General features: G+C 45.4%; 2 protein-coding genes across 4 annotated transcripts; both read left to right on the plus strand.

Moving 5' to 3' along the window:
• The first annotated feature begins 190 nt into the window (after nt 1-190).
• Nucleotides 191-13,964, plus strand: rbm17 (RNA binding motif protein 17). Its single transcript, XM_024372884.2, has 13 exons — nt 191-329; nt 604-1,013; nt 1,161-1,277; nt 1,365-1,531; nt 1,751-1,869; nt 4,296-4,349; nt 4,504-4,642; nt 4,800-4,951; nt 5,468-5,530; nt 5,886-5,962; nt 6,068-6,166; nt 7,985-8,057; nt 13,557-13,964. Exons 2-13 carry the CDS (start codon nt 885-887, stop codon nt 13,658-13,660), a joined length of 1,293 nt encoding a protein of 430 aa, XP_024228652.1. The 5' UTR covers nt 191-329; nt 604-884; the 3' UTR covers nt 13,661-13,964.
• Nucleotides 13,965-15,703: 1,739 nt separating this feature from the next.
• On the plus strand, nt 15,704-24,647 carry pfkfb3 (6-phosphofructo-2-kinase/fructose-2,6-biphosphatase 3). 3 transcript variants are annotated; one of them, XM_024372881.2, is made up of 14 exons: nt 15,704-16,079; nt 18,397-18,525; nt 18,888-18,984; nt 19,113-19,254; nt 19,386-19,442; nt 19,614-19,738; nt 19,942-20,149; nt 20,254-20,400; nt 20,496-20,600; nt 20,772-20,964; nt 21,183-21,424; nt 21,567-21,589; nt 21,818-21,880; nt 22,888-24,647. In XM_024372881.2, exons 1-14 carry the CDS (start codon nt 16,007-16,009, stop codon nt 22,892-22,894), a joined length of 1,611 nt encoding a protein of 536 aa, XP_024228649.2. In that variant the 5' UTR covers nt 15,704-16,006; the 3' UTR covers nt 22,895-24,647. The 3 variants fall into 3 exon arrangements, with proteins under 3 accessions (XP_024228649.2, XP_024228651.2, XP_024228650.2); XM_024372883.2 differs by lacking the exon at nt 21,818-21,880 and having other exon boundaries at nt 15,705-16,079; XM_024372882.2 differs by lacking the exons at nt 21,567-21,589; nt 21,818-21,880 and having other exon boundaries at nt 15,707-16,079.
• Nucleotides 24,648-26,363: the final 1,716 nt, after the last annotated feature.

Below are 26,363 nucleotides of genomic sequence, written 5' to 3' on the forward strand. Positions count from 1 at the left end.
CTTGCCATTTCCCTATCCTTTCCCATTTTGTGTTACAACGTGTAATTAATTCACACTTCAGAACAGTAGGCAGAAACACAGGGCTAGAAAAGAGAAATAGATTAGTAGGAGGCTGTAACCGGCCTCACACTCCAGTATAGTAGGTGGCAGTGTATGCACCTTGCAGCTGGTTGCGGTTTGCTAATACAATTTTAAAGAAGAAGAAATTGACCATTTTTTATGACGTTTATTGTATCGATTTGGAAGTCCATGTAGCTATATGTGCTGATAAAAAGGCACCTATTCACGCATTACAACGATTTATTTGGCTACTAGTTATATTTTATAAGGTGAGTATTTGAGTCTTATTTGGAAAGGGGGAAATATTGTTAGTGTGCCTCTGCGACAAAATACCTATACAATTGTTGTTGATCGTTAGTAACGCGTTAGCTAGCGCTGGCTACGTCCTTACAAATGCAATGTATTTCGTTTTTTAAACCTACTGGACTGTCTTTGGTAATGGTCTGTTCAGTGTATTGTGTGGTCGTGTAGTTGCAATCCAAACGACAGCTCTAACAATCTATGTCAGTTATCTATTTTATTTGACACTGCTTTTATTTACAGGTCTATTTATCCTGCCACTGCCAGCACTATTTTTAAGGGAAACACTCTTTTCACGCCACTTCGATACAAAGTTATTTCCTAGCCGGTTAGGAGAGCCTTTTCGCTAACACTTTTCCTAACATTAAGCTCAGTGTCTGAACCGGCTACGTTAATTCTCCTGACATACGAAGTAAAGTATTATAATTTACTGCGTACGTTCCCCTAACCTGCAACGAAAAAGTTACTTCGGTATCGAAGTGGGGTGACCATAGTGTTTCCCGTGTCTTTAAACTCTGAGAACCATGTCGCTTTACGACGACATGGGCGTCGGGAGTGCGACCAGTGACACCAAGACCGAAGGCTGGTCCAAGAATTTTAAGCTACTGCAGTCACAGCTGAAAGTAAAAAAAGCAGCTCTGACTCAGGCTAAGGTGGGTTCCAATGGCACTGCAGGTTGATGAAAGCTTGTTTCAGGAATGACTCAAAGCTATGCCTACCAAAAGCATATCTAGCCATATCTATGAACCTTGTCTCCACATCCAGAAGTATGGATGATGTGTTGTGTGTGTTCCCCACAGAGTCAGCGGATGAAGCAGGGTACTGTCCTGGCTCCAGTCATCGACTTAAAGAGAGGAGGTTCCGCTGATGACAGACAGATAATAGACACACCCCCACACATTGCAGCAGGACTCAAGGTGAGGGCTGTGTGTGTTTCTGTGACACACGTATTTGTCAGGGTGTCCCATGTGAAATGTGTGTGACTTATGTGATGTGTGTGTCAGGATACAGCACCCAGCGGGTTCTCCTCGGGGGACACGCTAATCCCCCTGGCTGATGAGTATGACCCCATGTTCCCCAACGACTACGAGAAGGTGGTGAAGAGACACCGCGAGGAGAGGCAGAGGCAGAGAGAGCAGGAACGACTGAAGGAGATAGAGGAAAGAGAGAAGTACGACCTCTTACCGAACAGCATCAAAGCTACACTTCTAGAACATTCAACAGGATTCTGTTATTGTTGACAGTTAGAATGTTATATCCCTCAGGAAACTAAGGATGATGTATTGTTTATAGAAGTTTTCACACTGTAGGAATATGGACCTGACGATGACCACATAATTTCAGTCCATGTTCTTCCGTCGTTCTGACCTCATGTGTGTTCCCTGTCCAGAAAGAGGAAGGACCGACACGAGGGCAGCAGCGCTCCGAGCGGATTCTCCCGCTTCCCCGTGGCAGAGGGAGAGTCAGATGAGGAGGAGGAGGACTATGAGAAGGAGAAGAGAAAAAGGAGTGAGTAGACTACCTCTGGTTTCACTGGTCTCCAAATCAAATTTATTTATATAGCCCTTCGAACATCAGCTGATGTATCAAAGTGCTGTACAGAAACCCAGCCTAAAACCCAAACAGCAAACAATGCAGGTGTAGAAGCACGGTGGCTAGGAAAAACTCCCTAGAAATGCCAAAACCTAGGAAGAAACCTAGAGCGGAACCAGGCTATGAGGGGTAGCCAGTCCTCTTCTGGCTGTGCCGGGTGGAGATTATAACAGAACATGGCCAAGATGTTCAAATGTTCATAAATGACCAGCATGGTCAAATAATAATCACAGTAGTTGTCGAGGGTGCAACAAGTCAGCACCTCAGGAGTAAATGTCAGTTGGCTTTTCATAGTCGATCATTGAGAGTATCACTACCGCTCCTGCTGTCTCTAGAGAGTTGAAAACAGCAGGTCTGGGACAGGTAGCACGTCCGGTGAACAGGTCAGGTTTCCATAGCCGCAGCAGAACAGTTGCAACTGGAGCAGCAGCACTTCCAGGTGGACTGGGGACAGCAAGGAGTCATCATGCCAGGTAGTCCTGAGGCATGATCCTAGGGCTCAGGTCCTCCGAGAGAAAGAAAGAGACAATTAGAGAGAGCATACTTAAATTCACACAGGACACCGGATAAGACAGGAGAAGTACTCCAGATATAACAAACTGACCATAGCCCCCCGACACATAAACTACTGCAGCATAAATACTGGAGGCTGAGACAGGAGGGGTCAGGAGACACTGTGGCCCCATCTAATGATACCCCTGGACAGGGCCAAACAGGCAGGATATAACCCCACCCACTTTGCCAAAGCATAGCCCCCACACCACTAGAGGGATATCTTCAACCACCAAATTACCATCCTGAGACAAGGCCGAGTGTAGCCCACAAAGATCTCCGCCACGGCACAACCCAAAGGGGGGCGCCAACCCAGACAGGAAGACCACGTCAGCGACTCAACCCACTCAAGTGACGCACCCCTCCTAGGGACGGCATGGAAGAGCACCAGTATGCCAGTGACTCAGCCCCTGTAATAGGGTTAGTGGCAGAGAATACCAGTGAAGAGAGGGGAACCGGCCAGGCAGAGACAGCAAGGGCGGTTTGTTGCTCCAGAGCCTTTCCCTTCACCCTCCTGGACCAGACTACACTCAATCATATGACCTACTGAAGAGATGAGTCTTCAGTAAAGACTTAAAGGTTGAGACCGAGTCTGCGTCTCTCACATGGGTAGGCAGAGCATTCCATAAAAATTGAGCTCTATAGGAGAAAGCCCTGCCTCCAGCTGTTTGCTTAGAAATTCTAGGGACAATTAGGGGGCCTGCGTCTTGTGACCGTAGCGTACGTGTAGGTATGTACGGCAGGACCAAATCAGAAAGATAGGTAGGAGCAAGCCTATGTAATGCTTTGTAGGTTAGCAGTAAAACCTTGAAATCAGCCCTTGCCTTAACAGGAAGCCTGTGTAGGGAGGCTAGCACTGGAGTAATATGATCAAATATTTTGGTTCTAGTCAGGATTCTAGCAGCTGTATTTAGCACTAACTGAAGTTTATTTAGTGCTTTATCCAGGTAGCCAGAAAGTAGAGCATTGCAGTAGTCTAACCTAGAAGTAACAAAAGCATGGATTAGTTTTTCTGCCTCATTTTTGGACAGAAAGTTTCTGATTTTTGCAATGTTACGTAGATGGGGGAAAAATCTGTCCTTGAAACAGTCTTGATATGTTTGTCAAAAGAGAGATCGGGGTCCAGAGTAACGCCAAGGTCCTTCACAGTTTTATTTGAGACGACTGTACAACCATTAAGATTAATTATCAGATTCAACTGAAGATCTCTTTGTTTCTTGGGATCTAGAACAAGCATCTCTGTTTTGTCCGGGTTTAAAAGTAGAAAGTTTGCAGCCATCCACTTCCTTATGTCTGAAACACAGGCTTCTAGCAAGGGCAATTTGGAGGCTTCACTATGCTTCATTGAAATGTACAGCTGTGTGTCATCCGCATAGCAGTGAAAGTTAACCTTGTGTTTTGGAATGACTTCCCCAAGAGGTAATATATATCAGATGCAGAGCCTCGGTCTGACGCCATTAAAAGGTTGTTTACCACCTTCACAAGTGTAGTCTCAGTGCTATGATGGGGGCTAAAACCAGACTGAAGCATTTCGTAGCTGTGCAACAGCTTTTTCAAAAATTTTAGAGAGGAATGGCGCAGGAAGCAGCTCTTTCAGTAGTTTAGTTGGAATAGGGTCCAATAGGCTCTCCACACTGAGCCTTCACAGCAGGGTTATCATCACTATTATGTGCCATTATTTAGACAGATGGACTTGTTCTTAACGTAAGGAGTTAGGATAATGTTGTGATTACGTCAGGATATGTGGTGACTAGACTGTCCCTTGATTCTTACCCATGTCTCTCTCTTAGGTATGGGTGGAGCAGCCATCGCCCCACCCTCATCGCTCGTGGATAGTAGAGACAGTGAGTCATGGCTCACAGAGGAATTGGTGTCTGTCTGTTTGGGATGTGGGGGAGTTTGTCCAGTAGCTAGCAGTGTTATTCAACATTAGGATGACATTCAACATGCTTGATCAGGATGAGGTGAGTGTGTTAACTGTCTCTCTCTCCCCTCCAGGCTCGTCATACTCCTATGAGGATGAGATGCGATCCTCCCGTGGTTCTAAAGCAGCCATCCCTCCCCCCATGTACGAGGACTCCGACCGCCCCCGCTCGCCACCTGGCGGTCCCACCAACTCGTTTCTGGCCAACATGGGGTGAGTCTGATACAACTAATAGGACATTCTATCCCAGTAGGGGGGGTATGTCGTCTCACATACCCAACTCAAAACACAATGGCATCAACCTGTATAGTGCAGCCACTCAGTGTTCTGTTCGTTGGTGTTATCTGATGTTGTGTCCCTGTCTCCCCAGAGGGACCGTGGCCCATAAGATCATGCAGAAGTATGGCTTCCGGGAGGGCCAGGGGCTGGGCAAACACGAGCAGGGTCTCAGCACGGCCCTGTCTGTAGAGAAGACCAGCAAGAGGGGTGGCAAGATCATCATAGGAGACGCCACTGAGAAGAGTAACGCCATACTTCATATCTCACTTTCTGCCGTCTCACTGCCCTGTCTCGCTCTCTCACTCATTTCCCTGTCTCTTTGTCACTCATTCCTGTCTCTCTCAGCTCTCCTGTCTTTCTCTCAGATATCTTTCTTATCATATATATATATATACACGCCATCTACCCACCCTTCTTTTCTCTTTAACACCAATACTCATGATCTTTCTTCTAGATAAGATAGATATGAGCTTATTGTCATTGGCTCCTCTAGTTACATTAGCCTGTCCAGATGTTTTTATTTGTATCATGTACTACATAGGCCCAGAATGAATGGTCTTGGTTTCTAGTTCCAAGTCTGTCTATTGTAACGTTATTTGGAGCTGTGTGTTTGGTCATCCTCAGTCAAGATTCCGTTTTTTAATTGGTATTTTTCATTCATTGATGATTTTAATCTTCAACATTTGTGAACTTAGTTGTGTTTGTTCTTTTTTTCCCTGTTTTGTTTGTGTTCGCGTGTGTATGTGTTCCTCTCTAAAGCACCAGGATCCAGTAACCAGACGGCAGCAGCTGAGCCTTTAGGCTGGGGCTCAGCTTCAATAGGTTTGGCACTGTTACATCACTTCCTCCCTACCTTGACGCATCACATCCGGTTTCGCCCCGTGTGTCTTATACAGTTTGCTCATCTCAATGTGTGTCAAGTTTCATTATGGAACTAGTAGCCACATTTATTTTGGGCCTACATTATGATGGTTGATAATCTAGAAAATATGTGCCATTTGAGTTTAAGGTTAGTGCCTGTAACCCTCTCATCATCTGATTGATAAACTAGCTTTGTTAAAACATCAGTTGTGGTTCACATTCTGGTCCAATCTACAGTCTGAGTCTCTTCCTGTTTACCAATATATTTAGTTATTTGACCTATTGTTGACATGTTCTGCTCTCTTTCTCCCATCAGTGGACCCCTCCAAGAAGTCAGAGGCCAACCCCCTCACAGAGATCCTCAAATGCCCTACCAAAGTTGTGCTGCTACGGGTGGGTGCTATGTGTGTCTTTGTCTGTGCATGAGTTTTTTTGTAAATTGTAAATTATTGTGTGTTTGTTTATGTACATAGGTCCAATAAAGTGTGTGTGTTTTAGAACATGGTGGGCAGAGGAGAGGTGGATGAAGATTTGGAAGGGGAGACCAAAGAAGAGTGTGAGAAATATGGCAAGGTCATCAAGTGTGTCATCTTTGAGGTGAGAGGAATAAGTCTGTCTGTGTATGTATGGTTAACCTCTCTGGGATATTCGGGACAGTAGCGTCCCACCCCGCTAACAGCCAGTGAAAGTGCAGGGCACCAAATTCAAAATAACAAAAATCTCATAATTAAAATTCATACAAGTATTTTACACCATTTTAAAGATAAAATTCTCGTTAATCCAGCCATAGTGTCTGATTTCAAAAAGGCTTTACAGTGAAAGCACCACAAACGATTGTTAGGTCACCACCAAGTCACAGAAAAACACAGCCATTTTTCCAGCCAAAGAGAGGAGTCACAAAAAGCAGAAATATAGATAAAATTAATAACTAAACTTTGATGATCTTCATCAGATGACACTCATAGGACTTCATGTTACACAATACATGTATGTTTTTTTTTCAATAAAGTGTATATTTATATCCAAAAATCTAATTTTACATTGGTGTGTTATGTTCAATAGTTCCAAGACATGCAGTGATTTTGCAGAGAGCCACATCAATTCACAGAAATACTCATAATAAACATTGATAAAAGATACAACTATTATGCATGGAACTTTAGATAAACTTCTCCTTAATGCAACCACTGTGTCAGATTTCAAAACAACTTTACGGAAAAAGCACACCATGCAATAATCTGAGTATGGCGCTCAGAGACCAAAACTGCCAAAGAGATATCCGCCATGTTGTGTAGTCAGAAATAGCATTATAAATATTCACTTACCTTTGATGATCTTCATCAGAATGCACTCCCAGGAATCCCAGTTCCACAAAAAATGTTTGATTTGTTCGATAAAGTTCATCATTTATGTCCAAATACCTTCCTTTGTTAGGGCGTTTGGTAAACAAATCCAAACGTGTGTGCAAGTCCAGCCGAAAGGTCGGACGAAAATTCCAAAAAGTTATATTACAGATTGTAGAATCATGTCAAACTAAGTATAGAATCAATCTTTAACATTTTTAACGTTTTTAACATACATTTTCAGTAATGTTCCAACCGGAGAATTCCTTTGTCTGTAGAAAAGCAATGGAGCGCGAGGTAACTCTCACATGACCGCACGTCAATAGCTCGTGCCTCTCTGCCAGACCTCTGACTCATTCCCCTCTCATTCGGCCCCACTTCACAGTAGAAGCATCAAACAAGGTTCTAAATACTGTTGACATCATCTAGTGGAAGCCTTAGGAAGTGCAACATGACCATTATCCCACTATCTTCAATAGGGAATGAGTTGAAAAAACGACCAACCTCAAAATCCAACCAGGAAGTGGGAAATCTTTCTCAGGTTTTCGCCTGCCATATGAGTTCTGTTATACTCACAGACATCATTCAAACAGTTTTAGAAACTTCCAAGTGTTTTCTATCCAAATACACTAAATATATGCATATGCTAGCTTTTATGGCTGAGTAGCAGGCAGTTTACTCTGGAAACCTTATTCATCCAAGCTACTCAATACTGCTCCCCAGTCACCAAGAAGTTAAGTGCTTAGTCATATTGTGTTGACTTAAGCAATAAGGCCCAAGAGGGTGTGGTATATGGCGAATGTACCACAGCTAAGGGCTGTTCTTATGCACAACGCAACGTGGAGAGCCTAGACACAGCCCTTAGCCGTGGTATATTGGCCATATATCACAAACCCCTGAGGTGCCTTATTGCTATTATAAACTAGTTACCAACTTAGTTAGAGCAACAAAAATAAATATTTTGTCGTACCCGTGGTATATGGCTGTCTGATATACCACGGCTGTCAGCCAAACAGCATTTGGGGCTCGAACCACCCAGTTTATAATATGTATTAAACTGTGTTCTCCCCAGATTGCCCAGGTGACAGATGATGAAGCAGTGAGGATATTTCTGGAGTTTGAAAGAGTCGAGTCTGCCATCAAAGGTCAGTAGAACACGTTAGGTTGTACTATGTGTTTGTGCATGTCCTTGAGGTTTCTGTAAGATGTGTGTGTGCTTGTTTGTCTGTATAACTATAACGTATGTGTGTGTCTAACGAAGGTTGCGTATGTAACCACGGTTATGTGAGCTATATGGATCACTCCAATATATTGGTATCACTCCGCGGCGGAGGGATACATCCGAGGTGAGGATTTACACATTTACTCCCAAAGAGCTGGTCTGTTGTTCTCACTGACCGTGTCTGCTTCTCATAGGCAGCCAGTGCCCGCACAGGGCACAGCATGCCGGAGGGAGGCCCAGACTCCCTTGCCACTGCCGGGGGGTCGTAAGCAGAACCTTCAGGAGGAATGAACGGTTGGCATGGAGAGATATACTCCTCCCACCGGGGTCCATCCGGTAGCACTCAGAACTTACCGCAAGAGCATGGAGCTCACCCACCCTCTTCATGGAAGTAATCACTACCAAGAAAGCCACCTTCATAGAGAGGTGTTTCAGAGAGGCAGACTCCAACGGTTCGGATTTGCCAAAGCTGCCACATCCAGATCCCAGCTCACCGTTGAGCAGGTCCTAGCTGGACGCAGGTGACAAGCCCCCTTCATAAACCTGGAGAACAAGGGATATCGCCCCACCGGCCTGTCCATCCACCCCACATGGCAGGCAGATGTAGTGGCCAAATACCCTCTCAGAGTAGAGGCTGCCAAGCCCTCATCCAAGTGAGACTGCAGGTATTGGAGGATATACTGCACCCTGCATGAATCGGGCACACCCTCAATACCAGTGCACCAAGAACAGAACAACCGCCAGCGCAACTGGTATGCCGCGGTTTTAGCCGGTGCCCTTGTGCTCTGCATGGTGTTCATTATGCCCTCCTGTAGTCCTAACATGGACCATTGGTGCCGTTCAGCAGCCAAGCCCAGAGACTGAGGCAGTGCGGTTTCGGACGACACAGAATTCCCCCGGCAGGTCTGGTCTCAGGGGCAGTTGCCAAGATGTCCCAGACAACAGGGACAGGAGAAGGCTGAACCAGGGTCGTCTGGGCCAGTATGAGGCCACCAGCAGCAGACGATGCTCCCCCATCCTGGTCCTGTCCAGCACAGCCTGGATCAGGGGAAAAGGGGGGAATGCATAAAGCTCCAGCCCTGGCCAATCGTGAGCCAGAGTATCCAAGCCCAGAGGCCCTGGTGGATCTGACATGGGGCACCACAGGGGGCAATGTGCATTGCCCAGGGAGGCGAACAGGTCCACCTGCGCCCTCTCAAACTTGTCCCACAGGTGCTGCACGACCTGGGATGTAGGCTCCAGTCCCAAGGTGGCAGGCCCTCCCTCGAGAGCATATCCGCTGCCACATTCAGGAAGCCAGGTATGTGTGCTGCGCATAGATGCTAGACATCCCTGAGCCCAGAGAAGGAGCTCACGTGCCATAAGATGGAGGCGGTGGGACCTCAGTCCACCCTGATGGTTGATGTAAGCCACCACTGTGGTGTTGTCCGTTCTCACCAGGACATGTCTTCCCTTCAGATGCGGAAGGAAAGACCGCAGAGCCAGCAGTACAGCTCAGAACTCTAGTGTATTGATGTGCCTGCCGCTCTAAGGGAGTAGCCAACAGTCGTTGACCGACCTGCCCTTGGTCACCCCCCCGTCCCCAGGCGATCTGGGAGGCATCTGTGCTGACCAGGTCTCGGCGGCACATCCTCAGCACCCCTCCCCCACCTCCTGAGAGAAAGGAGTGACAGCACCACCTCAACAGTGCCCTGAATCACTGTGCGGTCACCTGCAGCTGGCGGTGGCGCTTCGGGTGCAGCCGATGGGAGTTGAACCACCATTGAAGAGGCCGGAGATGGAGCAGGCCCAGGGGAATTAGCAACGAGGCCGCCGTCAGCAAACCCAACGGGCGTTGGCAGGTAAGACAGATCCCGTCCACCCTTGCCAAAAGTGGTCAAGGCAAGATCATATCGCCTGAACCCTTCTGGTGGCAGGCGTACTCTCATAAGAACTGAGTCCAGTTTGGCCACCATCTGGGTGGGCATCAGACTACTCTTCTTGTCGTTTACAGTAATGCCCAGCCTGCCGATGTAGGTCAGGAGCATGTCTCTGTCTGACAGGACCTGGATCCTGGTCGTGGTACAAATCAGCCAATCGTCCAGGTAATTGAGGATCAACAATCCTCGGGACGTGAGAGGTGCCAGGACAGTGTCCATGCACTTTGTGAAAGTGCGGGGTGCCTAAGAGAGGCCGAAGGGAAGAACCATAAATTCGTAAGCCGTCCCTTTGAAAGCAAATCAGAGGTACTGCAAATGAGCTGGGTGAACAGGAACATGGAAGTTCGCATCCCTCAGGTCCAGCGTCACAAACCACTGGTCCCTGGACACGGCCTGTAACACGCAGGCTGGGGACAGCATGTGGAACCTCAGTGCCTTCAAGTACACATTAAGGTTGTTAAGGTCCAGAATCAGTCGAAACCCTCAGTCTCTTTTTAGGACTAACAAAACACAAGTACGACAAACCACAGGCGAAGCTACAGATCAACTGCGCGCAGAGAGTGGAGCACTCAAGAGGGGCTGGCCATGTGGACAGCCAGTGAGTATGCTTCCATGCAAGATATTACACTTACTAGTGACTTACCAAGCAAACTAGAGAAAGTTTGTACTTCAAACCATATGCATTCGCCGAGAAAATGAAAGAGAACGTGTGTCGCGGCCATGGGGTCTATATATAGGGGCAGACCCCAGCCGTGACACCGGAGTAAATCTGTAAGTCCTCACTTTGGATGTATCCCTCTGCCGCGGAGTGATACCAATATATTGGAGTGATCCAATATAGTGAAAAATAATGCGTGTGTATGATGTGTGTGTATGTGTATATATATATATATATATATATATATGTATATAACAGGTGTGTGTGTGTGTGTGTGAATATAACACGTGTGTATGTGAGATATATATATATATATACACACACACACACAACAGGTGTGTGTGTGTGTATACAGTGGGGCAAAAAAGTATTTAGTCAATAACAAAAGTTTATCTCAATACTTTGTTATATACCCTTTGTTGGCAATGACAGAGGTTAAACGTTTTCTGTAAGTCTTCACAAGGTTTTCACACACTGTTGCTGGTATTTTGGCCCATTCCTCCATGCAGAGGAATGGGCAACACGGACTTTCAACTCCCTCCAAAGATTTTCTATGGGGTTGAGATCTGGAGACTGGCTAGGCCACTCCAGGACCTTGAAATGCTTCTTACGAAGCCACTCCTTCGTTGCCCGGGCGGTGTGTTTGGGATCATTGTCATGCTGAAAGACCCGGCCATGTTTCATCTTCAATGCCCTTGCTGATGGAAGGAGGTTTTCACTCAAAATCTCACGATACATGGCCCCATTCATTCTTTCCTTTACAGGGATCAGTCGTCCTGGTCCCTTTGCAGAAAAACAGCCCCAAAGCATGATGTTTCCGCCCCCATGCTTCACAGTAGGTATGGTATTCTTTGGTTGCAACTCAGCATTATTTGTCCTCCAAACACAACGAGTTGAGTTTTTACCAAAAAGTTATATTTTGGTTTCATCTGACCATGTGACTTTCTCCCAATCTTCTTCTGGATCATCCAAATGCTCTCTAGCAAACTTCAGACGGGCCTGGACATGTGTCCCCCTGCTTAAGCCAGTACGTCTGGCACTGCAGGATTTGAGTCCCTGGCGGCGTAGTGTGTTGCTGGTGGTAGGCTTTGTTACTTTGGTCCCAGCTCTCTGCAGGTCATTCACTAGGTCCCCCCCATGTGGTTCTGGGATTTTTGCTCACTGTTCTTGTGATCATTTTGACCCCACGGGGTGAGATCTTCGTGGAGCCCCAGATCGAGGGAGATTATCAGTGGTCTTGTATGTCTTCCATTTCCTAATAATTGCTCCCAGAGTTGATTTCTTCAAACCAAGCTGCTTCCCTATTGCAGATTCAGTCTTCCCAGCCTGGTGCAGGTCTACAATTTTGTTTCTGGTGTCCTTTGACAGCTCTTTGGTCTTGGCCATAGTGGAGTTTGGAGTGTGACTGTTTGAGGTTGTGGACAGGTGTCTTTGAACTTGTTATCAGTATAAATCAGGTGCCATTAATACAGGTAACGAGTGGAGGACAGAGGAGCCTCTTAAAGAAGAAGTTACAGGTCTGTGAGAGCCAGAAATCTTGCTTGTTTGTAGGTGACCAAATGCTTATTTTCCACCATAATTTGCAAATAAATTCATTAAAAATCCTACAATGTGATTTTCTGGATTTTTTTCTTCTCATTTTGTCAGTCATAGTTGAAGTGTACCTATGATGAAAATTACAGGCCTCTCTCATCTTTTTAAGTGGGAGTCCTTGCACAATTGGTGGCTGACTAAATACTTTTTTGCCCCACTGTGTGTGTGTGTGTAACTGGTTGGTGTGTGTATCACTGTTACGTCTGTAATAAGGCTAATGCTGGGGCCAGTTTAAATGGGTTGTCCCAGATCAGAAAGCAGGTGAGACTGTCCCCCCAGGTGTTACATCACAGCTGTCCCGGTAACCCCCTGTCCATCCACGCACGCCGTTACATCACATCCTCCAAGGGAACAGAAACACGGCCTACATAATATATACACCCTAGACAGGGCCGGACACACACACACCCTGTTCATTTCTGTAGAGGATAGATAATGATACTAATACCTGACTGGACACACACATTGTTACTATTGTTTTCCAGGTGTTTTGACTTTATTTATACAGTAAGGTATTCAAAGGGGGGGGGAACAGGCAAGTGGTATAGAAACCATGGGAAGGGTGGGCACTGGGATTGAACCCCGGTGTCTGGTGAAGAGACGTGACTTATGCCGGGTGGTGTTACCAATACACCACGTCTCTGCACATGTATCCATATTTTGTCCACACATGTGCCTGTTTTACTGGGACTGTCCCGGCATTGGTGTTAGGATGAATAGATACTTGTCATCACTGCTCAAACACACACGCCCCCATGAGGTTATGTGCCTAATGTTGATAAGGAACTCTCACACAGCGTCCATCTCACTACTGTAGACTGGGTGTGTGTTTGAACTCTGCCTCCAGGACTGTTTGTTGTTTATCTGTGACGTTCTTGGGAAGGAGAAACTCCTGGGAACTTGGGTTATGTCCCGGCTGTGTTTTCCAGTGTTTGAATACCAGGAAATACCAAAGCTTCTGATAGCCACAACGTTTTAGTTTTTCATGCTTTGATAAGAATGAATTATGGGTTAATGATGAAAACACTGTAGACTTTCAAAGAGGAGCACCATCCCATAGACCGTGTTAGGATGAACGTGTTTGTTCACTGTCCAAACTAACAAAATGACCCAATTCCTCACTAGTCTTCACTCAAGGATACATCGGCAGTGATATTACAGATCTGTCTGGCCTAAGCTGACAGAAAAGTCAAGTCAGTAGTGTCAATAAATAATGTTTGCACAGTAATAATGTTTGTTTCCTGTCTTCTAGCTGTGGTGGATCTGAACGGGAGGTTCTTTGGTGGTCGGGTGGTAAAAGCCTGCTTCTATAACCAGGATAAGTTCCGAGTGTTGGACCTGGGAGAGCAGATGTGAGACACACACACGGTCCAGCCCACCTGAACCATTACGACCCGCCTTATCCATACCCACAGGGACAGAAGAAATGCTCTGACACACGCGCATTGGTAATCACCAGTAGCTCTTTCTGTCTCTGATTAGCCCAAACATATATACTCTCAACAGCAGCACAGCGTGTCTGTATTTAGTAGAGTTTCGCGTTTAGTTTCTGTTTTGCTAGCAGAAAATTCCTGTATGTGAGGTAATGAACTTGGTCTCTGTGTCCTGATATGAACCTGTGCAATTGAAACCTGGAAATAAATGTTCCTTTTGTTTAAAATCTTTTGTTTTAATCTCTCACTCTTCTAGGGCAGATCGTAGTCTAGGAAGCCCAGTTTTTTTTTTCTCTAACATAAGAGGCTCTCAGAGGACCAGACCCTCAGCTTTCCATCTTTACATAGCCCGGCACGGTGAGGGGGTACTGGGGCAGTTATGAAAGAAACACAGCCCTCCCCCTCTAGCCTCATTCAGATCTTATGTAAAACAGACAGGGGGCATAGGAGAGTTAGAGGACTGTCATAATGACAAATCTCTGTGGAGGATTAAATCAGAACAAATTAATTCTGATATGGTAGTACACAGAAATGAGCTAATTCATAGAAAGGGAATTAAATTGACGTAGACTCTCTCTACTCTCAGATTTTATGACTAACCTCAAATTAAGGTTAGATACATAGAAACTAGTGGAGGATGCTGAGGGAGAACGGCTCATAATGGCTGGAACCGAGTGAATGGAATGGCATCAAGCACACGGAAACCATGTATTTGATATCATTCTGCTCCAGCCATTACCACAAACCCGTTCTCTCCAATTAAGGTGCCACCAACCTCCTGTGATAGAAATGCAAATATGTTTGGGTAAAGCAAAGTTGAGATTAAGTGTGTGTGTGTGTGGGGGGGGGGTTTATTAGGGTAAGGTTTTCAGGTCACGCATGCAGAGGGTGGATGGAGAGCATGCTTGGCTCATGCAGGGGGAGTGAGATAGTGTCTGGGTGGAGGAGTGACTGCTCTTTGCCTAACCTAAGTACCACTGGTGGAGTTGAGCCGGGTCTAGGAGGTCAGAGCGCATGTGTATTAGGGAAGGGGGGGACACAGTGTGTTTGGTGGGGAGGGGAGCCTCTCCCCTGGCACCCAGACTGGGTCACAGTCTTGTCAAGGGGAGGTATTCCCTAGAATCCCTAGTGTGGGTGATTGGGGTCTGTGTCAGTCTCTGACCTGGCCTGGTTCAGGAGAGAAACAGAGGGATGAAGAAGTAGGCTAGGCTATGAAGAGTTGTGTGTGGAGAGATTGACGGGCCCACATACAAACACATGCACTCTTGTATCTCCCCCACTCTGAAATATACACCTTGCACTTGGGACCAGAAGAATTTAGAAATAATCAGATCCAAATGGTGCAATACCATTCTCTCTATTCACTGGACAAATCCTTGGTCCTACATGACTGCAGGCTGTAGCCATACTCAGGGCAAGTCTACGTGCCACTATGGCAGTCACATAGCCTATAATCACTGTTACCCAGAAGTAAAATTCTTGCCGAGTTTGTCACTTCCTGTTTTATGCAGACTCTGTCCAAAAGAGATTAAAGAGCCTATTGAGAGTGGAGCCTGTTATTTTGAAACCCAGCACTTCTCTACTTTGTATTTTCCTTCACCATATCCTATGTTGCTGGACTGAAAAACATTTAACTTGATAATTTAGGGTGATATAGTTGTTGCCAAATTGTTAGAATGATTTGCATAAAATAAATACTAATCTGCACCAGAAAGTGTCCGTATAGGACATTGGCATGACACTACATAATATTTGGAGACCGCAAAGTGCAAATGCAGTAAAAACCTCTCTTTGGGTCATATTTGTTCCTCTGTCTGAAGGTTTACTGGGATGCAATTCTGCACGTGCACCGCCGGGATACTTCCATTTGCCATAATAGTGGATTACCGTCATCAGCCACAAGGGAGCGCAGCATCACCCTCCCCGAGAGCGCGGTGGATGTCATCGATGTCAAGTTGTTTCCTGCTGGGACAGGTTAAATAAAGGAACTGGGACACAGCGGCGTAGATTAATACACCGGCAAAGGCTGAACAGCATTAGAATAGAACACAGCAGCTCTTAACGAGTGCTTAGCGCGCCAATATATTTGATTACAGGCTACTTGTCTGGTAGAGAGAACGACAGCCGATCCAAAACATTTTGAATTGTATCCTACTGTTTTTATTTAATCCGTGCTGATCTGAAAGCACGTAAAGGTGGTATTTTGGGGGGACCGATATTAGTGGGAAACCTAGGTTTCTTTCGTGTTTTATTTCACTACCCTCTAGGAATGCTTACCCAGAACAGGATACAAAAGATCTGGATTCCTTCAAAGGATGACAAACCGGCAGTCTCCCGGGGAAGTAAGTAGTAGCCTAACCCGCGGCTGGTATCAGCACCCATCTGATTCATTCAGGTTTCATTTAGAAAACGTCCATAGGATAAATGTATTACATGCAATTATCTTTGATAAATATTATGATTATCTTTGATAATCAGATAAATAATCATCTCATTGAGCCTATAATAATATATACAATGTAGCAGCTTGTTGGAATATTAGACTACATTAGCGGTCCAGGATGGGGAGACCCCAGACAGGTCACCAGAAATCAGGGAACGTTGTTGAAAAATGTAGTGTATTGAACTTTAAGTTCGAAGGTGCACAGAATGTGTGAAATAAAAACAAGTAATGTGATTGCATGTTTTGATGCTTTTCTCGCATGGCTTTATTTTCAATTGGCGTGGCATACAGTAGGTAGCCTACTTTTTGAAACCATTCAACAGAATAATTTTAAAACCGCTTAAGTTTTCAAAATAACCTACCGACTTGAAAAAAATAACACTATGTGTGTAATTACAATAATTATGCTAAACACATATGCCCTATTACCCTAGCCTATCCAAACTGGCCATTGGCACGCAGACAGGTCAGGATTCACAAGTAGCTGTAGAGGGTAATGGTTGATAGTGCTCACTATAGCAACAAAGCCTCTATCCGGTCCCTAGTTTCCACGAGTTACCACAGCCACAAAATAAAAATACTTTTTGATCTTAATTTAAGGTTAGGGCTAGGCATAAGGTTAGCAGTGTGGTTAGATATGTTCAAAATTACATTTTAATAAGAGAAATTGAAGAAATAGGCGGCCTGTATGACTTTGTGGCTGTGGTCCCGGGGGCTCCCCGCTCTGCTCGTGACAGCCAGGAACCGTTGTGTGGGTGGGAGAGACGGGGGGGATTTTACATGCAGACGCATCGGGATTGGACGAACTATCGTGCGTGTGTTATAGGCGGGGTTTATGACTTTGTGGCTGTGGTAACAAGTGACGACAGTTTGTAAAGAGCCGAATGATCAATATCAACGGCCTGAATAGCCACTGCTTAAATCAATGACGTCAGTTTGTTTGTCCTGTTGTGAGTCATAAGGAGGGGAATGAGTTTATGCCGGGTTCATAATAACAGTGAACTCGCAACTCAGAAATCTCCAACTTCGGAAAAGAACTAGGTCAGACTTGGAACATCGTTTTGAAGGTCATCCAACTCGGAATGCAAATCGGAAACTGGAACATCCCTGGGTCGCTCCTCTTTTCATTTCGCTGCAGCTAGCGACTGGAACGAGCTGTAACAAACACTCAAACTGGACAGTTTTATCTCAATCTCTTCATTCAAAGACTCAATCATGGACACTACCTTCTTGCCTTTGTGTTGTTGTCTGTGCCCAATCATGTTTGTACCATGTTGTGTGTTGCTGCCATGCTATGTTGTTGTCTTTTGTCTCATTATGTAGTGTTGTCTATTGTCGTGATGTGTGTTTTGTCTTCTATTTCTATTTAATTTATTTTTATATTTAACCACAGCCCCCGTCCCCGCCATTTGGTAGGCCGTCATTGTAAATAAGAATGTATTCTTAACTGACTTGCCTAGTTAAATAAAGTTATTTTTTTTTAAATACAAATTATTTATAGAACTTCAACTTTCTGACCTGAAGATCACTGACATTATGACCTAGTTTTTCCCCCAAGTTCCCAGTTGTCTTGAAAGCACCAATAGCTGGTGATGTCTGTATCACATGGAGATTCAGGCAATGAAAACTAATACCCACAAACATTTTCACCCCTTAAAGACCGACTTGCATTGACTAATGCAGTGATTCTGACATTGGAACCATCTCTCTAGTAGGAGGTTTATCAGCCGACTGTTTAGTCAGGTTGGGGGGGGAGACAGCTTCAGCAGTGTCTGCAGGTAGACGCACCATCTTGACCACTGGGGAAGGGTCTAGCTGGGGGAAGCACAGCAGACAAGACTGGTGGGAGGGAATTACTATTAGTGTCTATCCATGACCATGACCATCACTGTGCTGCAAGGACCAGCCACACAGACAGAGCCTCAGTCTCCCAAAGTCTATAAGAGGATGTACAGCTCTCTGACACTGAATGAGAGATGGAGAATGATAGAGGGAGGGAAAGGAGGGTGTGATGACCTAATAGCTTAATAGCTGTTTTTCCATCGAGGAGGTATGTGTCCTGGAAAGTGGATTAGAGCTGGTAGGAGCGTGTGAATGAGAGGCATTCGTCACTGAATGAAGATGCAGTATTATTGTGTGTAAATTAAGAGTACACAATTAATCAGATTGATTGTGTGTATGGCCATTGAACAATATTTTAATCTCTCTGTCTCTAGCGTCGAGGGCCCCACACCTGGCCAACCCCCCCACAGTGATTGTGATGGTGGGTCTGCCAGCCAGGGGGAAGACCTACATGTCCAAGAAACTCACCCGATACCTCAATTGGATCGGCATGCCCACCAAAGGTACACAGCACACACACTCAGCACACACAGTCAGCACATGACGAGACACATCAACAGGTGTAGCTAACAGATTAGTAACTTTTGTTATTGGTCATAGTAATGTGCCTCACACTGCCCTAAAATTACCTTTATTTTAGAAATGTTTATTTGATCGTATTGTTGTATTTGTTCACTAAGAGGAACATTGGGGTTAAAAGGGCGGAGGTTGGATTATTGTTCTTGAATCGGCATTCCTGCCATCTCATCTAGTCTAGTTCCTTTCCTCTGTTTTAGTTTTCAGATTTACCACAAACTGGGCTTGGGCTCACTTTCTCCCTCCAGAACATTCCATTTACCATTGTTAGTTTGTTCTTTGCCTCCAGTCTTCAATGTGGGAGAGTATCGCAGAGAAGCAGTCAAGAACTACAGCTCGTACGACTTCTTCAAGGCTGACAACGAGAGTGCCGTGAAGATCAGACAGTGAGTCCACCCCTGCTCCCCATCCTACTCTGTGTTTGACCATGACAAATTCTGAGCATCATGTGACGTCACTGATCATCAGTGTACTTGAAACAAGGCTAACAGAGATGATTTATTTTCTTGCTTAGACAATGTGCCTTAGCAGCTCTGAGGGACGTTGAGTCTTACCTGACAGAGGAGGGAGGCCAGGTTGCAGTCTTTGATGCCACCAACACTACTCGTGAGAGACGAGACATGATCCTGGACTTTGGCAGTGAGAACGGCTTCAAGGTCAGTGGTGTTTCTATGGTTACGAGCGGCTTGATGCATTCTCAAACAGATACGCGATCGAATGACTCATCATGTCTTTCAATGTGAAGATGATAAAAGGACTCTAAATGACTTTAAATGTATGTGTGCAGATCTTTTTCATTGAGTCGGTGTGTGATGATCCCAGCGTCATCGCCACAAATATCATGGTGAGTCAGAAATCTGAACAGAACATCTGAAGAAACATGGTAATGGTTGGCTCCTGCAAGGTTCCTCTAATGTTGCAGCCTGACGTTAGCTACTGACGTTGTAATATCTATAATGTAATTTTAATGAGTGTCTTACGCTGTCACCTGACCTTTTACTTCCTCCCATGACAGGAAGTGAAGGTGTCCTGCCCAGACTACCAGGACTGCAACAAGACAGACGCCATGGAGGACTTCCATAAGAGGATAGAGTGTTACAGGGTTCACTACGAACCCCTGGACCCAGACCAGTACGACAGGTAGCCCCTAAACCTCATATAGCTTATTCACTGTTTATACCTGTTGACCCTAGCTACTGTTTACTGTGTGATCTGAGAGTGGCTTAAACCTGATTTAGAATCAGTTTGGCATTTTTAAATAATAATAAATAAGATTGTATGGAACTCTGAGAAATGTTGTGAATTCAGGCCCTAGACTAAACTTGTTCTAACCCCCTACGTAGGAGCCTGTCCTTCATCAAGGTGATAGATGTAGGCAGAAGGTTCCTGGTGAACCGGATCCAGGACCACGTCCAGAGTAAGATCGTCTACTACCTGATGAACATCCACGTCCAGCCCAGAGTCATCTACCTGTGTCGCCATGGAGAGAGCATGCACAACCTGCAGGGACGCCTGGGGGGAGACTCAGGGCTGTCGCCAAGGGGGAGAAAGGTACGAGAGTAGAAACACACTCGTATACACACACACTAAGTTGACACATGAATACACACACACACTTTCTGGTCTTTTACTCTTTCCCCTTTCTCTATGTGTAGTTTTCTGGGGTGTTGTCGACGTTTGTTAAAGAGCAGAACTTGACGGATCTGAAGGTGTGGACCAATCAGATGTGTTGCAGCATCCAGACTGCTGAGAGCCTGGGAGTGCCCTACGAACAGTGGAAGGCCCTTAACGAGATAGACGCTGTGAGTCACACACACTAGAATAGACTACTGACTGGACTGTGTGTGTGGTGCTTCATTTAAACAGCTCTAATGTGAGGTATGTGTTGTGTGCACAGGGGGTGTGTGAGGAGATGACGTACGATGAGGTGAAGGAGAAGTACCCTGAGGAGTTTGCTCTGAGAGACCAGGACAAGTATTACTACCGCTACCCTACAGGAGAGGTTAGCACAGTACAATATACTACTAGAATCAACCTGCTACTGCCAACTACTGTACAGTTAGTTACACATGGACATAGTTCTTGTGTTTAAAATGCTGCGAATCGATGTGTCTGTGAAAATATCGAGTTAACCCTTCTCTCTTCTTTCTCTCTGTCTGATCCCTCCCTCCAGTCCTATCAGGACCTGGTCCAGCGGGTGGAGCCAGTGATCATGGAGCTGGAGAGACAGGAGAACGTTCTGGTTATCTGTCACCAGGCTGTGATGCGCTGTCTCCTGGCTTACTTCCTGGATAAGAGTGCAGAAGAGATGCCCTACCTGAAGTGTCCCCTCCACACGGTGCTGAAGCTCACCCCCATTGCCTACGGTGAGAACTTGTGTACACTTCTCACATTACCGAGCCAAGCCAATGTGACCAGAAAATATCAGAGACAGAATAGTACAGTTCAGATTGGCTCTATAGTGTGAATTGGGCATTAGGGTCAATTGTATGTTCTCTAGCTTGTCTAGGGCAGGAGAAATAAGGTGAGGTCTAAATATCTGTTCTGACTGTGGTGTGTGTGTGTGTTTTTACTCTGTGTGCAGGCTGCAAGGTAGAGTCCATCTCGCTCAACGTGGAAGCGGTGAACACCCACAGAGAGAGACCAGAGGAGATGAAGAAGAATTCTGGGACTCTGATCAGGAGGAACAGTGTGACCCCCCTGACCAGCCCCGAGCCCAACATCAAGAAACCCCGCATCGACGGCCGCATCGACGGCCTGGACGAACCCCTCCAGGAGCTGCCCATGTCCCTCTGCACTCCTTCCCACCTCGCCTTGGCCGGACAGGTGAGTGTCTCTCTTGCTTTCTCTCTCTCCTCTCTCTCTCTCCTGCTCTAAGCAATTTTCCATTCTACAATGTTGTCTCTTTGCTCTATTATCATTCACTCTTCTTTTCTTTCTTTTCTTCCTTCTCTTCTTTACCGTGCAGCACTGGCTGGGCAAACTCTGCCTGTAAGTACCTGTCTCTCTCCTACAGGAATACATGTGCCAAGTGCCTCCCTCCTTCCCGCTCACTATGACCTGTGTACCATTTCAGACTCGCATTTTTTTCTAACTGATTTCAGAGCATTGCACGAGCTTTGTTGTCTGCATGTTACTACGGCAACCCCTACACACTGTTCTGTCACTCACGTCTTTAGAACGTCTATATTTTAAATGTATTTTCTGTTCTGTTTAAAGACCTCCGCCCATCTGCACCATCCTTCACTGTCTGAAACTCGTCTCTCTTTTAGTGTTTCAAAGGTAAAGTGCGAAAGCAGCTAGATTTAGCTCCCAGCTTATTCTGTAGTAGTAGTGTTGTTGTGACTCAGACTCTGCAGGCACATATTGAAAGGTGATAATTATTCAGGGTGTGGTAAGATCCGGTCAACTTAAGTCACAGTCAGAAGGGGCACTTATACACTGAGTTTGCAAAACATTAAGAACACCTTCCTAATATTGAGTTGCACCCACTTTTCCCCCCAGAACAGCATCAATTAGTCGGGGCGTGGACTCTACAAGGTGACGAAAGCGTTCCCCAGGGATGCTGGCCCATGTTGACTCAGTGCTTCCCACAGTTGTGTCAAGTTGACTGGATGTCCTTTGGGTGGAGGACCATTCTTGATACACATGGGAAACTGTTGAGTGTGAAAAACCCAGCAGCGTTCAATCTTGTGTCTTGCCCATTCACCCTCTGAATGGCACACATACATGTCTCAATTGTCTCAAGGCTTAAAAACCCTTCTTTATCCTGTCTCCTGCCCTTCATCTACACTGACTGAAGTGGATTTAACAGGTGACATCAATAAGGGATCATAGCTTTCACCTGGATTCACCTGGTCAGTCTATGTCACTGAAAGAGCAGGTGTTAGTGGTTTGTCCACTCAGTGTACAGTAACACCCATAGACAAGTAAAGACACACACTCTTACACACCTATTGTAGCTCTATAGTTAGTTGTTGAGGTGTACTTAGACGTGGGATAGGGAGATTGGATAATCGTTTATGAGCCCACACATGGTTGACATTTACCATGGAATATGAATGAGTAGCTCATCGAGGCTTCAGGCGACATGGATGAGCAGAACCAAAGCCTCTGTCATGTTACGTCATCTCATGCTAAGCCTGGAGTCACTTAGCCTATAGGACAGGGTCTTTCCCTCACTTTATGTTTTATGTGTCTTGTCTCACAGACGACTCTTTGTTTGTTTGTTATACTGTGATGGTTTCCCCAAGTCTTCTTAACCATTTTAGGCCTTCTGTTTCCCTCAGAACATGAAGAGAATGTCCAACGATCGCCATGAGATCCTGCAGCTCTGCCAATGAGATCGCACTGCCTCGTTACCTGATCCAAGACCCCAGGAAGTGAAAGCCGACAAAGAAAGTTCAACAATGTCACCAAAATGGACATTGTTGTTGTGTGTGTGTGTGTGTGTGTCCCATCTTCCTCTTTCTGGAGATCACAGGGCACTTCTGTTTTCTTTTCTCACACAGGCATGTTAGTGCGTGTCTGGCCTGTGTTATCTGCCAGTGCTTGTAGTTCAAACACTTTGCCTCTGGGAAAGAGAGAGATAACACTGTACATTAGAGGTCTTCACAGGTCCACCCAAAATACTCGAGCGGGCCCGAGTCCAAAATTCTAAGTTTTCCATCCGGTCTGAGCCGGGTCTTGGGTCAATGTAACTATAGCCGACAGATGCGACTGGACCCGGCCATGGCTCTGCATAGCCTATAGCATATTTATTTACCAGTAAAACATAATGTATGCTACTATACAATACTGTACAACATGTCTCAATCACTCTGCTTTCTCTGGTTCCTCCGAAGTGAATCTGTAGTGACAGCTCACCTTGGAATTATGGTTTAATTAGTGTAATAGCTCTGTGATTCTAAGGAACTATTATATCTGGTTTGAGTGACTACTTGGCACTCGGCAACGCATCCGTCAGAGAGCTGGAACCAGGCCAAATATTTGAAATCTCCCTTTCTTGACAACCTCCTGAGATCTGAGTAAGGAGTCATGTATCCATGGTTATATCACTTTTTTTTAAACAGATGGAATCGTTTAGTTTACGATGTAAAGATTTTTCTATAGGAATGCCTCTGAAATAATGACTACCCAAATTGTGTTTGTCACTTTTGTTGATGTTGAGCACTTGTTCACTTTTTTTTTTTGTTATGATTTTATTTCTAAAGATTTGAGTATCATACTGTTACTGAACAACCGGTGTACTCATGTTATGACATGAATGATTATTTTGCACAGCAAAGTTGATATTCCTATTGAGTGGTGTGAATGACTGTGTCCATAGACACAATTGTCTCTTTCTGTCTTTCTCTCTGAAAGGAGATTTGGACCTAGAGTGCCTAGTGCTTGTCCTGCAAGCCCAATGCTGCTTCTGCACCCATATAGCTGCCAATAGAAATTCAGACATATGCTACCTTCCGAGTACATGCAGTGTAACGTGTTTCACTTTTCTTTGTAAGCCAGCTACTAACATGTGTGAGCACTTATATCTTTGTTATGAAAATACGTTCTGTAAATAGACATGTACATATATCAGACTTGAAGGAATGCTCAGCGTTTGGAATGTTCAAGTCTAGAACTGAGTGGAAAGGTATTTTGTAGATGCTCTTCTTTTTTACCTCTCTCTGATTGGCTGATTCATACTTAATTGTAAGTCGTGTACTACTCTGCCCTAAAAAGGTAAAACGCAGTAACTACGCCAACAGTGAAACTGAGAAATGGCTTTGAAGTTGTTTTGCTAGCCAGCCAAATATGTTCTGCATATCACATTGGCAGTACTACTTTTGTTCATTTGTTTGCTTCTGATACTTGAATTTTGTTTTTTTGTAAGACATTTTTTCTCAAGCTATTTATTTCTATGTAGATTTAGATAATCGTTTGGAGCGGATGGCACCTGGTCTTGCCTGAGTACTGTGTATGACTTGTGTATGGCAAGTAAAGCGTCTGAGAGAACAACATGTGTAAATTCTGCATTTGCTGGGCCAATAAATCTCCAGGAAAGTAAGCCATCTTGTGGACGTCATATCTTCATTATTTATGTTTTTTGGGGCACACTATCTGATAGGCAAACACCCTATCAATGTGTTTCACTTTGGAGAAGTATGCTAGAACCTTTTAAAGCAACTAAATTGTCACAAACACTTAATTCTAAAAGGTACTATAGGACAATATAGAAGTGTTTTGAGAGTGCTGAGGCCTGTCGAAACACTACTTGATAGGCAAACAAATCAAATCAAATCAAATTTATTTATATAGCCCTTCGTACATCAGCTGATATCTCAAAGTGCTGTACAGAAACCCAGCCTAAAACCCCAAACAGCAAGCAATGCAGGTGTAGAAGCACGGTGGCTAGGAAAAACTCCCTAGAAAGGCCGAAACCTAGAGAGGAACCAGTCTATGTGGGGTGGCCAGTCCTCTTCTGGCTGTGCCGGGTGGAGATTATAACAGAACATGGCCAAGATGTTCAAATGTTCATAAATGACCAGCATGGTCGAATAATAATAAGGCAGAACAGTTGAAACTGGAGCAGCAGCACAGTCAGGTGGAAGTTGAAAGTGGAGCAGCAGCATGGCCAGGTGGACTGGGGACAGCAAGGAGTCATCATGTCAGGTAGTCCTGGGGCATGGTCCTAGGGCTCAGGTCCTCCGAGAGAGAGAAAGAAAGAGAGAAGGAGAGAATTAGAGAACGCACACTTAGATTCACACAGGACACCGAATAGGACAGGAGAAGTACTCCAGATATAACAAACTGACCCCAGCCCCCCGACACATAAACTACTGCAGCATAAATACTGGAGGCTGAGACAGGAGGGGTCAGGAGACACTGTGGCCCCATCCGAGGACACCCCGGACAGGGCCAAACAGGAAGGATATAACCCCACCCACTTTGCCAAAGCACAGCCCCCACACCACTAGAGGGATATCTTCAACCACCAACTTACCATCCTGAGACAAGGCTGAGTATAGCCCACAAAGATCTCCGCCACGGCACAACCCAAGGGGGGCGCCAACCCAGACAGGACGACCACAACAGTGAATCAACCCACTCAGGTGACGCACCCCCTCCAGGGACGGCATGAGAGAGCCCCAGCAAGCCAGTGACTCAGCCCCTGTAATAGGGTTAGAGGCAGAGAATCCCAGTGGAAAGAGGGGAACCGGCCAGGCAGAGACAGCAAGGGCGGTTCGTTGCTCCAGAGCCTTTCCGTTCACCTTCCCACTCCTGGGCCAGACTACACTCAATCATATGACCCACTGAAGAGATGAGTCTTCAGTAAAGACTTAAAGGTTGAGACCGAGTTTGCGTCTCTGACATGGGTAGGCAGACCGTTCCATAAAAATGGAGCTCTATAGGAGAAAGCCCTGCCTCCAGCTGTTTGCTTAGAAATTCTAGGGACAATTAGGAGGCCTGCGTCTTGTGACCGTAGCGTACGTGTAGGTATGTACGGCAGGACCAAATCAGAGAGATAGGTAGGAGCAAGCCCATGTAATGCTTTGTAGGTTAGCAGTAAAACCTTGAAATCAGCCCTTGCTTTGACAGGAAGCCAGTGTAGAGAGGCTAGCACTGGAGTAATATGATCAAATTTTTTGGTTCTAGTCAGGATTCTAGCAGCCGTATTTAGCACTAACTGAAGTTTATTTAGTGCTTTATCCGGGTAGCCGGAAAATAGAGCATTGCAGTAGTCTAACCTAGAAGTGACAAAAGCATGGATTAATTTTTCTGC

This window comes from Oncorhynchus tshawytscha, linkage group LG33 (assembly GCF_018296145.1).
Source record: "Oncorhynchus tshawytscha isolate Ot180627B linkage group LG33, Otsh_v2.0, whole genome shotgun sequence".
Taxonomy (NCBI): Eukaryota; Metazoa; Chordata; class Actinopteri; order Salmoniformes; family Salmonidae; genus Oncorhynchus; species Oncorhynchus tshawytscha.